General features: G+C 39.5%; 1 protein-coding gene across 3 annotated transcripts in view; it reads right to left on the reverse strand.

The window, feature by feature from the left end:
* stk32a (serine/threonine kinase 32A) overlaps positions 1-16,022 on the reverse strand; it is a 74,375-nt gene that overhangs the window by 18,201 nt on the left and 40,152 nt on the right. For all 3 annotated transcript variants that reach the window (XR_004334577.1, XM_032533044.1, XM_032533043.1), the window contains 3 exons: positions 14,648-14,685; positions 4,998-5,087; positions 1,487-1,590 (listed from right to left, as the gene is read on the reverse strand). Coding sequence is in view for 2 of the 3 variants with exons in the window: in XM_032533044.1 (XP_032388935.1) it covers positions 1,487-1,590; positions 4,998-5,087; positions 14,648-14,685 (232 nt within the window). In the remaining variant the exon portion in view is untranslated. The remainder of the gene's footprint in view (positions 1-1,486; positions 1,591-4,997; positions 5,088-14,647; positions 14,686-16,022) is intronic.

The raw sequence follows: 16,022 nt of genomic DNA on the forward strand, positions 1-16,022 counted from the left end.
ATTTCCGGTCATGATTCCCAGATATCAGGGACTCTGTGTTCCCTCTCGGTGGTCGATTAAGTGTTGTCTAATTTAGAAAACAAAAACTAGGCTGGAGATGAAAAAAACTAAGAGCCAGTGATTGATTTGCTGTTCGGAAGAGATGCTGAGTTCCTTTGATCAACCGGTGGTCTGGCCCAGCAGGGGAGCCCGGTTAGTGAGAGAGGAGTGACATGGTCTGAGAGAAGCATGAATGACGTAAGATGTGGTTGGAGAGAGATAAGATGAAGTCAAGGCTGAGAAGGGATCGAAAGGTGCCTGGAGCTGGATAAAAGTGAACTAGCTCTCCATTTTCATTACCTAAATAATTCTGCACATACAACAGGCCAGTTTTGGACGCCCCTGAGACTAATTTGTGCGTTAGAGGTGTTGTGCTTTATAATGTGACAGTCAGAGAAAGGTGTCAAAGAAAGTCCCTTGGAGACAGAGGGATGAAGTGAGAATGAATTCTCTGGGAGAATGTGTGCAGAGAGAGGTTTGAAAAAAGTTTTTGGAAAGGTTTTACGTTCTGTAGATTATACAGACTTTCAAAAACTTCTAAGTAACTTAGTGATTTCTGGGTGTGTAAGTGTGTGCTCAGCAGTTCTCTTCTGAATAAGCGACGGTTCAAATCACAGGACACAACTTTGAGTTTAGAGAAGACCTAGGGTAAATGGAGCAGGTAAAATGTAGCTTTGAGGTCAGAAAGAGGACAGAGCATCGGCAATGGAAAGTTATTTGGTAAAATAACTGTCAATAGTTTAATGGAGAACGATGAAAGGGAGAGCACTGAGATGTATAAATGGAGGATTTGATTTCAGGAACACCTAATGACAGGTCCAGATCAGTTTCAGGTGACTCCCTGTCAGTGTGGACAGAGGTTACTGCAGTTTGTGTAATCATCACCCTGAAATATGAGAGAAAAATCTGCAGCTGCAGTCTGAGCCGAGTCCACAGTGAATTAACTGCTGTCTGCTTGGGCCGATACAGCGAAGACATTGAGTGAAAGCATTATGTTCTGCATTTATTTCCATGATCACCATTCCAACAGAACTAAACTTTGTCAGATGGGACCGGCATAAAATGAAATATTAAAAAATCAATTCCAATTATATGGCTTTTGTAATAACTCTAATTAAATTCTCTCATTCTCCTGCTGTGATTTGCCTCACACCGTGACTAAACATTCAAACATCGCCCTTAGTAAAGTCATCTTAAATGTAAAATGCAATCATAACCACACCCCTCCACCCCACCCCTCCCCTCCCACTCTTTTTGTTTTGTGAAGGCTGAGGACTCACTGTATTTCTGCTTTCCTACTGCCAGGACTCTTCTAGCACACTGTTGTGTGTGTCAAATGTATTATTTACTGCAGGACAATAATAGTGCCAGGTCCGCGCTGAAGTGAGTTGACATGTGGAGTTGACATGGTGATGGTACTGTGTGTCTGTGTGTGTTTTTAACTTACCTGTCCTCTTAATAGCTCGTAGGCTGTGATGCCCAGCGACCACCAGTCGACCGAGAAGGAGTAGCCAGGGTGGATCCCCTCAAAGGTTTGGAACAGCTCAGGAGCTGATAGACAGAAAATTAAAATTAAGTATGGTGGTAAATGGAAGTATGGTGTGTGATGACCCAGGAGCTTTCCTAGGTTAGAAATTGATTGTGTGTTTGTGTATTTTGATATCTTTTGGGAGGTATTTTAGTCAGGGGCAGTTTTTTTTTAAACTTTAGACATGGAATGCATAACATAAGTTGCTTCATCTATCTATTAAAGTCACTGCTTTTTTACGTAATTCAGACATAGGTTGTGCATATTCCATAACAACTTTATGGAGACATAAACTGTTGCAGAAAGAGCTGAATTGTGATGGAGTTAAATAGAACTTAATTTGCACTCAAAGCCTTAATTAATGACCATCATCACTGCACGGGACACTCGTTCCCTCTTCTCACAGGTAATCCCCTTATGAATTTTCTCACTTAATCAAAGTAAATGGCATGGATAAAAATTGAAATAATAGCAAGACAGTACTGTGGATGCTGGAAGTGCTACAGAAATGTTACCAAGTCTGAGCCAGTCGGACTCCTGTCGCAACTTTTATGTAAAAACTTATTTGGATGCATATTCGGACATGACACCGACATGTAAAATTGCAATCACATTTATGCAACAAGTTGCATGTCTGAAAAGGATTCGTGAAAAAGAATAGCACATGCTGTACAGTAAAGGTTGCTTATACACATACGATTTGTTGTAACTTCTGATCTGCCAGAAACTGCCAGAAGACCGAGTGAGTGCTATGACACTGGTTGTAGAACAGAAAACATCTGGCACGAAGAGCAGAAATTCCACTCTTTTTTGCCACAAGCAAGCATTAATTATTGGGATCTCATTTGGCGCCAATATGGCATCACACTGCATTTTTATTGTCTTTAAGCCTTAATTAAAGTTCTTTGTTTCATTTTTTCCTTTGGATTTTAAGATGTTATGCACTATTTCTTTAAACAATAATTGAATAAACATGCTTTTTGGTAGGGCTGGGACGGTATGGCTTTTTTCTTAACCCCCTTACGAGAGTAGCGTAAGTTAGAGCGAGAATGGCAGGGAGCCTTATGTGAGTGACGTCAGTGCCCTAATAGTCAACATGAATGGAATGGTATTATGTGTCTTGGAACATTGCACTCCCCAACTCACAAAAAGTCGGATTTTCTCCAAGTTTTGTTTAGAAAACCTTGAATCCATGTCAGACACAACGTCATCAGGCACAATCCATGTCATTAGAATCAATGAATCCATGTCATTAAACACAACGTGCACACATGCAGGCCAATGGTTTTTTTTTAGCAGTGATGACGGTGACATGCTCAGAACCGCGGTAAGCGTCACGTGACCGCGGTCATACGGTAACCCTCCCAGCACTACTTTCTGGGTGGGGATGAGCTTTCAACAGCCTTATATTGGTTAGTCAAGTTCCCCCCCCCCTCCTGCGGTAGTGAATAATCTATTCTAGGGAAAAGGTTGTTCAGCTGGATCTCGTTTAAAATGGTCAAGATAAATTTCCATCACTCATCACTTCTTTGTTCTTTATCTGAATTACACTGTCAAAATCTGGACTGTGAGAAACATACTGTACACTTGGAAACATGAACACACACACACACACACACACACACACACACACACACACACACACACGCCGTCATGGCAGGTTTTCTTCAAGAGTGTATGGCTGGAGCCTGGAGCGTCCCATGTCATGCCGCCCCGTCTCATGCCGTCCCTCCTGGTGCCATCCCCGAGCTTCTACTTTTCAAAATAACAACTATCATGCTAATGAATAAAATACTTTAAAAATATGTTTAAAAGATTTATGCAGACTATCACACTGGTGAATAAAACACTTAAAATATAGGCCTCTGTCCGTCTATAAAATAAATCCAGATTATAGGCAAACTAAAAAAATCCTTCTGCCATCCCGCCCGGTGCTGTCCCAGAGCTTCAACTTTTCAAAATAAAAGCTTGCTTCTGGAATAAAATACTTTAAACAATAGGCTATCTCTCTTACTTTTCAAAGTAATAGCTTGCATCAACTATCATGCTAATGAATAAAATATATATATTTTTTTTAATATTTAAAAATATATGTCTGTCTCTAAAATAAGTGCAGATAATAGGCAAACTAAAAAATTCCTTCTGTGGCTGCAACTTGGAGCCTCCCGTCTCATGCCCTCTCGCCATGCTGATACGCAATTGTATTTGCAGCAATGTCCCGGTGAAGTGTGAAAACAATATAGAATATGAAATCAAAAAGAGTCTTGGAAAGAGTGTAACATGTTTATTTTTTGTATTCTTGTTCTTGTGTGTGCAGATCCTTGTTATCCCTCCTGGAAATCCTGCCGTTAGTTGGCAGAAATGGCTGCGTCGTTGATGCAGGTTTCATCAAATGTAGGCTACGTTAATATCAGGTAACAACACAACAATAACATCAGAAATGAGCAAACTATGTATGGCAAAATTGTTACTTTAACAGTTTTTAACTTTTTTCAATTGATTGCAACAAACGTGGGCACAAATTTACTGGTGACTCCATCTGGAAAATTATTTGAGATTTCCTCTGAATTTACCGTTGGACACACCTCGGCATGAGACGGGACGGCATGACATGGGACGCTCCAGGCTGTAGCCATACCCGTCTCGTTTTATTTGCACTCTTGCTGAAGTGGAGAAAGTATCGTTTGTCTACTGAAGCCTGTGAAATAGACAAGGTTTTCTTCTTTCCAGTGTACCCATGAATTATCTATTACACCACAGAGTATTTGCTTGAAATCACGCATGGTTACAAGATCAGTCTCCATTATGAGCACACACTTTGTTAAGGATAAACCCAGGCGCAGGCACACATAAACGCGCTGTCTCATCATTCATGTTCCCCAGAAATCCTGTTAAGCTCCTATCTGATCTCTCAGGAGCTGAATCCACACTGGCCAAATCACTACTGTAGAGTCATGAGGAGGGCGATACACGCTGGTTTCTAAAGGCAATATAACTTTCTTTCAAATGTTAACACTACTCTCAGGCTTTGGACTCATGCAACAAAATCCACCAAAGAAGATTATGACACAAAAATTGGGGGAACGTCTCCACATTTATGCAAACTATTTTTAACTTAACATGCTTCCTGAACTGAAATTTTTAATTAAGCTCCCTATTCTTCACTATGTACCTCACAAGAAAGTAATAACATTCATTGATCAAGAAAAAACGTAATGCTTTATGGTTTCTTCTCAAATCTTTAAATATTTTCTCGTTTTTGTTCTCTTCTGCATGTCCCTCAATCATCATTCATTCTTTTCTTGTTTTTTTTTATGACATAAATAACATTCCAGTATTTCCGTAGATTAAAGAATCTGCTTCCTTTAACTTCTGTTTGATGTCCCTAGTTTTCCCTTGTGAAGCATTGTTGATGAATGTGTTTTCTTACCCATGTACGGCTTGGTCCCAGCAATGGACGTTGCTTTTAGGTCTTCTTTAACAATGGCTGCGATGTTGAAGTCTGTTAGATGGACGTGCCCTGTAGAACAGAGATTATTTTACCTCAATGGGACAGAGAGCATGCTTAGTTGTGTGAACTCTTTTAATCCTAAAGTGACACTGAGCTATATGATCACAGAGCTCTGTTTACACCATCAGCATCAACTGTGTTTCCTCTCAAGGAGTAATATTTCTCTTTTGGAATTGAATTTAACCACAACTTACACATATCCCACGTAGTATACTGCTTATGCGCGAGTTAGATATGCAAAGAATGAGGATCAAAGGAATTGTAATACGCAACACAACAGTCATACATTGATATAATTAAAAGGCATCAAATGCAAGTAAAAGGTGCTCAAAGCGATGTTGGGTGACGTTACTTCTTGTTGATGTTAGCAGTATTTTCAAACAAAACGAGACTAGCTCCTAACCCTAACCCTCCCCCTTTCTTCTGTGCTTCCGCACTCTAACCCCCCCAACCCCCACCTCCAAATCCTTCTTGTCGGTTATTGGCTGGAACGCTGGAACACTGTTTGTTATGTTTGGTGGTGCCGGTGGGCACAGTTTGTTTTTGTTGCCGTTTGTAGACCCTGGGCTGTCTACAGAGACCTTTTTTTTTTACTGTGTGTGTGTGGGGGGGCACAGAGTATGCCGCAGAGTGAATGTTCGGATGAATGGATGTCCCCAAATAACCCCACAAACACATTCAGTAAGTCCACACACAAAATCTGCTTCGTCATACTGTTACACCTTTTTTTATGACAGAATATTTTGTCACGCACAAATGGCTAACTGTGTGTGACTATAGAGCAGACACAAGCTGGCTAGCTGTAGTGTCTGTTTACACAAAGACAAGCTTTAGAGATAAGAGAACTGCACATAAATCTCTTCTACTCTTTTCCCCCCTTTCATTCCCTCCCTCAATCAATCTCTATCCTCACTCCTTTTTCTCTCTGTGTACCTTTTCTATTTTGTGTGCCCTCTTCCTTATAACGTTTTCATTTTTTGTTCCTCTATGAACCCCCTTTTTCTGTTAATTTATGCTCATGCATCTTCACCCCCACTATGTCCTTTTACTGGTTGACTTATGCTTACATACTGTATTTAAAGCTTGGGTGTATGAGTGTAGCTGTGCAGTGATGCACAGAAGGGAGACTGGGTGGTGCTTTCAGATAGAAAAGTACAAATGTTAATGCAGTCTGATGATTGTGACAAAGGTGAAGCAGGACCGAAACGTCAGACTTTTAAGTGAAGCGTGAGTAAGAGTAGAGCTTCTTTCATGTTTTCGTAATGATGTCTACTGTCTCTGTCACATACTTATCTCCCTTTCATCCCTTTTCTGTTTTCATCTTTCTTAGTTTTGCAGAAGACCGATTTAGGACGGGAGTTTTAGGCTACACAGTAGCCAGCAAGGAGAAATGAACAATCATAATAAAAATGTTGGGCTGCTTTGCCAAAAGTATCTAGTAGCAAAATATGTTGAAAGTTTTAACAAATGTGTCATTCTAAAATCATTCCGAACCTCTTTGTTTCAGGTAGGCGTGGAGTCTACAGCCTCCTACAGCCTCTGGTGACCAATAACATAGGCTTTTAGACTCTAGGTTTACTCTTGTATGATTAATTGTTCCTTGTTTCAATATAAACATTAATATGGGGTAAAACTAACAGGACATGGATTGATATTAAGAAAGGAGCTATGACATGGTTTCCAAATCTGCATTATGGAAAATGTATAGTATTTTGCTCTTGGGTAACTGAACTTCGTCACCACAGTGGCGTCTGTGGAATCAACTACTTGCTGGGTACATTAGGTGGATGTAATAGACAGTATTTTCTGACTGGTGGGGCCCATTGTCAGTGACTCAAAAGGGGATTCCAGGGAGAGAATGAGTTGAAGTTATTGCTGGCAGAGTGCTTTTATTTTAAAGTACCATCTTCCGCTTTAAAGTGACTAGCGGAGGTCTGAAGAGACGCCTCTGTGACGTAATGTATTAAATCTAAGGCTAGCTTGAAAATTACTTTTACTTTTTTTAAATTTTCAACAAAGTAATTGTTTTAATGCCCTGTTTCTGTTACAGTTTCTGTTCTGTTCGGCTGTGGGAGACCTGGATATGACTGGATTAACTATGCTTTTAATGTTATTGTCTTTAAGCCTTAATTACAGTTCTTTGTTGCCTTTTTCCCTTGGATTTTAAGCTGATATGTACTATTTTAACTAAGCCAGTAGCATTCCCTTAAATAAATAAAAAATAATCATCCTCTAATATCTAGTCAGTACATGAGTTTAACCCTTGTTAGTCTCCAGTCAAACTGTTCCCTGCCTGTGAGTGTGGAACTGTGTGGTGGCTATGCAGGAAGGTTTATATAAGCAGGTTTCCTGGTGGCCTAGTTATCTAATGTGTTTTACTGGGATTACCTCCACAACTGTTGGCGTTTGATCCCTAGGTTATGTCATGTTGCTGCATGCAGCATGTTTCTTCTATTTTTAATTAATTTATAGCGCTACCTTAAAACACTCACTCCACTGATGACAACTACGTAACATATACTGTTACACATAGAGATCATGTAACGTGACTCAAACAACCAGTTTTACAATGCAGGAGTAACAAAGCCGAAGCAGAAGCTCAGCATATTACCATCAGTATCGCCATATTAGCCTGCAGGCATGTATTTTTCCTATGAATTTACGTATTTTGTTCCTGGAAAATTTAGCCTGACATGGTCATACTCAGATTCTAGTCTGAATATGAGTCTGATACTGCTCCATTGGGCTGTGATGATGGGGTGTGTTTCAACTGAACCAGGCAAGAAAATGCCCCTGCACTCAACTGGATAGACCTACAACCAGTTAGAGCAAAGGAGTATGTGAAGTTTGTTGAGCAACGCATAGTTGTCAACAGAACTCAACTGCTAGCTACCGCTGATGTTATCTACTGGCCGATAGCCCTGGCAGTTTGGAAAAGGCTAATGACATTACATCCACGTTACAGGCTTTACAGCATCCATACATCCCTCGGATGTATCATAAGATAATAGCATGGATGTATTAATAGAACACATGGTGAATTACAACCATTAGCTAGCTATATCCATTATTACAGCTACAGGACCTCAGGAGAACCATCATATGAGCATGCGCAGTGCAGGGCAACATGGGCGGGCGCAGTCCCACGGGTCTGCTCGTGTTCATCATTACGTTATGGTTGATTATCTGTCCATCATCGTATAAAGCCTTGACAATTTGATTAGTCCTAACAGCTCTTGTTCAAGCATAGTTGCTCCACAATGGATCAAGTCCAGACCAAAGTTCCCGATATCAAATGTTGTGGGCGGGGCTACGTCTGGCTGACATCCAGGCTATGAAAACTACCTGGTATTTCTAATTAAGAAAGATCATATATTGTTCTTTTCTAAAAATAAAACAAGCCCCAGCGGTGTTAATGTGTCTTCTTTGTATTCTTTAGGAGGAGAGAGCTTAATGTAGAGTCTGTTTTTGAAGCATGTATGCAGTGGACAACCTAGACAACGGCCCTCTTGGAGCTTCTCTGAGCATCCTGGTGCTATGTATGTCTTGTACCAAAGCGACATTGCACGTGCGTGAATAAATTGTTTTCTCTCTATGAAAGGGCTCCCATGGGAACACATGAGGAACGGGTCAATTCCAGCTTGCAGAATTGACATTGTGTGCTGAAGCAAACAGCCTGCCCCCCATTGTTTTAGACTTGCGCGCGGAAATAAAATGCACAGGAAAAACAGAGTGAGGGTAGAATGCATGGGGAGAAGGGAGGTTCTTATTGAGTTTGAAAGGACACACACTCATACACAAAGAGAGAGCAGGCACAGGTGAATGCCTGTTGTCTTGTGGAAATCAGGATGAGGCTGACAAAGCTGCCTTTCTCTTTCATCTCCCTCTGTCTTTCTTCGCATAGCTCCTTCTCTCTTTGTCTAAACAGTTTTCTTCTTCCTTTGACAAGTCTTTCTTTAGAGAAATGTTTGCTCATCACTTTCCTCTTTCTTGTCTTATCCTTGCGGCTCCCTGTTTGTCTTGCTCCGTCTTCATCTCTCTCTCTCTCTCTCTCTCTCTCTCTCTCTTCCTCTCTCTCTCTCTCTCTCTGTCTGCTTCCAGTATGTAGTGACAGTGTGTATGCTTGTATGGCCGAAAGATTCTGAACACTTTTAATCTCTGGCTGTTTTTCATGGTTAGGTCGAAAGCGATTAGTTCCACCTGAATCTGAATCATAGTATAGTTATTTAATTATTCATGGACCTAATATCACAGTTTTGTAATGTATATACATTACAAATTCATCAACTCATAAATAATTTTACTAAACAACAATGATCATGTTCCAACATTTTCAGGAAAGTTTGCAACATAACAGAGTCTCTCTTGTCTGCACTGTAACAAATTTCTGTAATTTCTACAGCTAAATTTTACAGTAACTTATTGTTTTGTCATTTTACAATGTTTAGCTGTATATTGCAATGCATTATGGGTGAAAACACTATTACAGTAGTGACAGCTTTTTCCATAAGAAATTACAGGCATATTTGCGCTGACTGTAAATGATGCAGTACAGGTACAGTTATTTCTGTTGAATGCGTTGCACGAGGCGTTGCTTTAACACAGACCATTTGATGGCGGATTGCTGAGGAGCCACATGCCACTCCACTCAGCCACAAACGTAAGTAGGCCTATACTATTATGATAGCCTACATATTACATTGTGGTTTACTTGTTAATGCTGTTGAAATAACCTAATTGACCGTGTTTCAGTCTAGGCAGGCCCCACAATAAAGTTAACTCATAGCTAGCTAACATTAGCTGGAGACTTTTCAGAAGGAATTTGAACAAGCAATCCCAGGCGAAGCAGTTTAATGCTAAGTTAGGAAAGTATAGTGTGTGTGTAATGTTAGCGTTAACGGTTAACCCTTTTTATATTTATTTTAACTAACTAAGCGTAGTAGTCTGTGTGTAACGTTAATGTTAACGTCACGCAGGCATGCAGCAGAAAGCTAACGCTACTGGACGGTCAGGCGCCACGGATCGGGTCGTTGGTAAGTAACGTTAGCCTAACGTCACAGTGTTTTATTTAGCTATATTTGACTGTCTGACTGTACATTCTTCACCCTTATAGCTTACACTAGCAAACTGAAGTCAACGTTAGTGGAAAAAAACTAGCTAGCTTAACCTATGCATTAGCCACATCGCCTCAGATCAGGCTGCAGCGGCCCTATAACGTTGATACAAAGTCCCGTAGTTAGAAAAATTCCCTTATTGAAACGAAAGCCCATCATTATATATTGTTCGATTTAAACAGGTATGTATAAATTTATAAACGTTTGACTTTGCACGACCCCTGAAATAGACTTTTAATTTCGGTTGATATTTAAACTTTAACAACTCTTCTATGAACTAAGTTAGGTCCGACATTAGGATGGCCCCGTTTAAAACTTCGTCATTATTGTAATGATAGCTGTGTGAAAAAAGGCTCGGCTATTTTCTAAGGGACCCTTGACCTCTTAACTAAAGAAATTCGAATGAAAACGGGATGTGAGGCACCCCGAGTCTTCCCTTAACAGACATGGCCACTTTTGGATACCCAGATGCAGTTTATTCATGCAGTGCACACGTTTTTTCACCTGTAATAAAAGGGTGTATTTATATTTCACAGAGGTGGGTCCCCAACAGCCTTGGGGGTGCATGAATTTAGTCTAACTAGAAAACTGAGACTGTTGTGACTCTTAAATGTTGATGAATTCTTAAATCTTGTCAAACGTTTTGGGCAACAATGAAATAATTCCTTTCTACAGTGTATCTCAAGTCTTGGTGGCTCAATGTGGATTTTGGTGGTAACTTGACAATCTTTTTTATCAATTCTTGAGTGGTCAATAATGGCTATTTAACATCAAATCTGGTGTAAGAAATTATATCAACCCACATAGCTGTAACAATTTATATTTAGAAGAAAAACGGCCATGGCAATATATGATGGCCATGTGTGTATAAGGGCTTATACACCTCAATAGGCGCCTAACACACTGTTTATTACAGATGTTATAATGTTATATTCCAACATAACGCTTGTTTCTTTTTAATTGTTTGTTGTGCCTAGCCCAGGGAGGAGAAACTCCTGAACAGAGCGCCATCGCTGCACAGTGATCAACATACATGGCTGAAGAATCTTTTCAGGTAAAAACATTAATGCGAATATGCCTGAATGTGTAATGTTCTGTGGCATTTCTAAATGTGACAGTTTGGGTGTTGGTAGTGAAGCACTAGTCTTCAGGGTTGTTTATATAATTAATGGCACATTAATGGTTAGTTAATTAAAGCTGTGTGTGTTTCTGTTTGGTGTTTCTTTGTTTTTTTATGTTTAGGTGAATTTCTCACAGCAACCGTTTGGATGCTGAGCATCGGGGGTCAGGTGGTTGTGACTCGGGGGTCAGGTGGTTGTGGCTCGGGGGTCAGGTGGTTGGGCCTCCACATCCCAACTTCGTGGCTGGGATGGCAGCTTTGTTTTCGAGCTACTACATCTTTAATCTGGTGTTACCGGAGCAAGCATCTTGCACACTAAAATTCATTCAAAGGTAACTATGTGCTTGTAGAATTAGTAGTAGAATGCAGTTGATCATTATTTTGTAGAGTTAGTTATTATGAGTAACGGAGATTTTATTTTGCTTTAAGTGTACTTACAGTAAATCCCTTAATTAAATGATTTTTGAGTTTATAAAAAGGGTAAGTTAGCAGTTATTTACCTAAATGCTTTAAATCATTGCAGAACCAATTCATTTTATACTAATTACATTCATTCTGAGAGCTGTTAAACTGTTTTGTTGTTTTTCAAACATTGACAATAAAGACCTATTTGATTATACATTTTGAAAAGTAGTTCTGCATTGAGGTAAACTGGGGAATTTAGGCGAATAAACTATAAACTTGTTCTTTTTTATCTGTTGCATTCACAAAATCCTAGATGAAAGTTCATTTACAGTTACGCATACTTTTCTATGCCCACCTACCCACCGACCTTCCCCACTATGGCTCAAAGCAAACTACAAAAAAGGATCTTTATGCTACACACCCGCATGCATATACACATATACACACCACCACATACAGATTTGCACAGCCGGATGTATTTTGCATCTTGTAGAGCAGTTAAGGCACTTTTTCATGAAGTTTATTTCATGTGATTTTGTGATTTCAGATGCTTCATCGTACTGAACCCTTCAAGTGGAACCAAGACAACAAAGTGTTGAGCCAAAACATGAGAACATACAGGAGAAAGAGAGGAACTGCATGAACCCTGCGTCTCCTCCTACTCAACGGGAGGTAGGGGAGAGGTAGACATCAACAAATGACAAAAAGTAACACGATGGTTCCTCGAAATGCTCTCCAAGATTCAGTTCACTAATAAACACGGAGCACACCGAACAGACTTGAGTCACCAACCCGCCGGACCGTCCGGACGATTATCGGGTTGGTTCTATCATGGTCATTTGACTCTTAAGAAAATAGAAGTTACCTTCTGAAAACATACAGATTTGTTACACTGTGTTGGGTTTTAATAATAAAATGTCATGAGTTGCATCTCTGACTCTGGTTTTATTTACAGTTGAACAGAATCTTGCAATGGTTTTTGAATTAAAAGCAAGCTTGGTCTTATTTAAAACACTTTAAAGGCATCAGCAAAGCTGCGAATGTAAAAACTAATTAACTGTATATTTTTTTACAACAAGTATTGTATTGTGAATATTTCTTCTTTTTGCTGATACTTGAGTTGCCGCAAAAACTGTAAATATTTCACAATACAATATGTTGTTGTAAAAAACAATTTACAACAACATATTGTATTGTGAAGTATTTACAGCTATTACCTGAACTCGAGTTGCCGGTAATAGCTGTATTTGAATAGAATACAAGATAATGTTGTAAACTAAATTACATAAAATATTGTTATCCTTTAAAAAACAAAACATTGCTGTAATTATGTACAACAAAAACCTGTAAAAGAAATACTGTCTTATACTGTAATTTTTTTTACAGTTTAACAGTATAATAGTATTTTACAAGATTTTGCTGGCACTTTTTTGCCAGGTGTTTACTGTAAAATCTACAGTCAAATTCGTTACAGTGTGTGCTTGTAAATATAGATTTGCGATCATTTCATTAAGCTCAAATTACACTCAAATCTCTTGAGTCTGAGGACAAAGTGTCTTTCATTATATATGCTAGTGCCAGGAGGGCACTGGTGTTGTTCAGGTGGTGTAGCATATCCTCCTAGATCAATGCGCAACCTGTGTAGTGAATAAACAAATGACTTAATTTCTCAAATAATCTTTTGCAAAGGGTCTACTGTCTGTTTACAGCAGATGAACAGTTGATTTAGGGTTCAAGACACAATTGGACTGTATTACTGACTGTTGTCATCGGTCATCTTCATCACTTGAACCAGGTGTGAGTTCATGACATGATTCTTATGTTTGGCAATTTGAGTGCATACGCTGTGGCAGACAATGACTGAAATATAAATTGCTGAATCACTGTTAAACCATCTGTTGAGGGATTCAAAGGGGGCATTGCTACCTTTTGACGTGAGAGAAGGTTTAGGGCTGTCCACTGGTAAAGACAGAAGCCCTTGGAGTGTTTCAATTTCTTGAGATGCGTTTGTTGGCAACTGGTTCTGGCTGGATTTTGGTGTGTGGAGAAGAAGACAAGATAGCTGAGCTATAGCTGATAGGAGAGCCATACACACCTCTCTTTTTGACCTTGGCAGAGTGGGTATAACAGGGCTATTGGAAGTGTTGTCAAATTGACACTATACTTGATGTGCGATACTTTGATGTGTGGAGTCAGCGTCCTGGTGCTGGTGCTGTAATAAAGTACCTTCTTGCAATACAACTGAAACAGCCCAGAGTGTTTTTTTTTTATTCATAACCCAATAGATCATCAGGCATATAAAGGTGATGCTATGTATAACTTTTTGTTCTTAGTAAAGTATGTAGTTATGGGAATAGTTTAACATTTTGTGAAATACGGTTATTTGCTTTAGATGAAAAGATTATCACGTCTCTCATTCTGTTCAAAGTTAACAAAATCTGCCTACCAGCACCTAAAGCTCACTTATTCACATGTTAGTCTTGTGCAAAAAATGGTATTGTGGTTTCATGAGTCAGAAGCTGTTCAGTCTTGAATTTGGGACGCTAAGTCAAGTCAGTTTACCAAGTCACTCAAATGTGACCTTAGCCAAGAAAGTCATTTTTTAGTTTGTTTGTCTGTTTGTCAGCAGGATTACAGACAAACTACTGGCCATATTTACTTGAAACTTGGTGGAAGGGTGTAGCATGGACCATAGAAGAACCCATTACATTATGGAGTGTAATGACGGGGCAGATACACAAATCAGGTATCACTTCCGTTAACATTGTAAGATAATGTATAGGGCATTTGAGCTGCATTCATGTGGTGTCAGAATAATTGGTAAACAATTGCTTCCGATTGGGGAAAATTCCCACTGCAGTAACATTGTAAGATAGGGCGTGCCTTGGCGGAAGCCTGCGCTCCCCGAGTGCAAAACCTATTGTGCTTACCATTTTCATCCAGTAGTATGTTGTCAGGTTTGATGTCTCTGGAAGGGAAAACACAAAGAGTACAGTGGGATTAGTATGTGTATTAGATTGTATTTGTGTGTACATTTCTGTGTAAATATTTAAAATTGTAATTTGCAGTATTATTTGGAGAATAAGCAGTAGTGGGATTTGCAAAATCTGGCTTTAAGGAGGATACAGTCAGTGCCAGAGTATTTTGACAACAATATTTAAATAAAATATGTACAGTAAGAATATGAAAAGGCTAGTTTAGTATAATTTGTTTATACCTTAAACACCTAAGCATTCCTTTTTCACAGTATATCAAGTTTTAACTTTGGTAATCCAAAGCTAAGAAACCCAGTGCAATCTTTTATACATTTTTTCATCAGTCAAAACAGATTATAGACTATTTAGTATGTGGCTACATTGCAGGGCCTGTGGGCATGAAATAATGAGATTGGTTATGTACAAAATGGATTTAACACTGGAGACCAGGTGTGGAGGCCCCAGGAGTTTTTTGAATGCTTAGAATGCACTGACAAACAACCTGCTTGGTTGCTTAGTTATGATAACTTATAGTGACCCAATTAGACCAGTCAGAAGAATTATTGAACACAGCAACAAAATGTATCAAAATCAGACCAGTGGTGTCAGACTGAGATCTCCCAAGTCTCATCACATCATGATACATTTGGTCCCATGGTATTCACATTATTAAACGTGTGCTTTAAAGGGGAACTATGCAGTTTTTTTTTTTTTTTTAAGCTTAATTTACCTTAACTGAACAGATTCGGAGTCATTGGAATGGTTATATGACTTTTTTCGAGTTGAATGGTGGTTGTCTCGCTTCCCCATAGTGCTTGTGAGTGGAAAAAACACCCTTGCAACTTTGGGCCATCGGCCTCAGCGTCAGAAAGTATTGCGTGATATCAGGTCTAGCGATGCAACAAATTGCTTCACGGCACTGCACGCATAGGCCTACGCGCCCCCATTCAGGAACCGACTAACTATGGGAACAAGGTAGCGATGGCATTTTTCACACTATCGCCATGGCTGAGCTGACAAAAAAGAAGCAGAAAGCTAGGAAAGCATTGTCGGAGGAACAGAGAAAGAGGGAGTGGCAGATTGACCGAGCGAGGAGTCAGACAAAAGTAAACAGAGGAGCTGCCAAATATCCATTCTGAAGCTGTAGGGGGAGCTCTATAGAGAAACCTGCAAGCAAAGAGTGAGAAAAAAGCTAAGAAATTACCAAAACTGCATAGCGCCTCTTTAAAGGTACCCTGCCACACAAAACCGTTTTTACTCGCCTTTTTAAAAAATATGTTAGGGGCATATGTGTTTGTTATGTTGTGAATGTGAAAATGAACTGCTACCT

Source organism: Etheostoma spectabile, chromosome 13 (assembly GCF_008692095.1).
Source record: "Etheostoma spectabile isolate EspeVRDwgs_2016 chromosome 13, UIUC_Espe_1.0, whole genome shotgun sequence".
NCBI classification, from domain to species: Eukaryota; Metazoa; Chordata; class Actinopteri; order Perciformes; family Percidae; genus Etheostoma; species Etheostoma spectabile.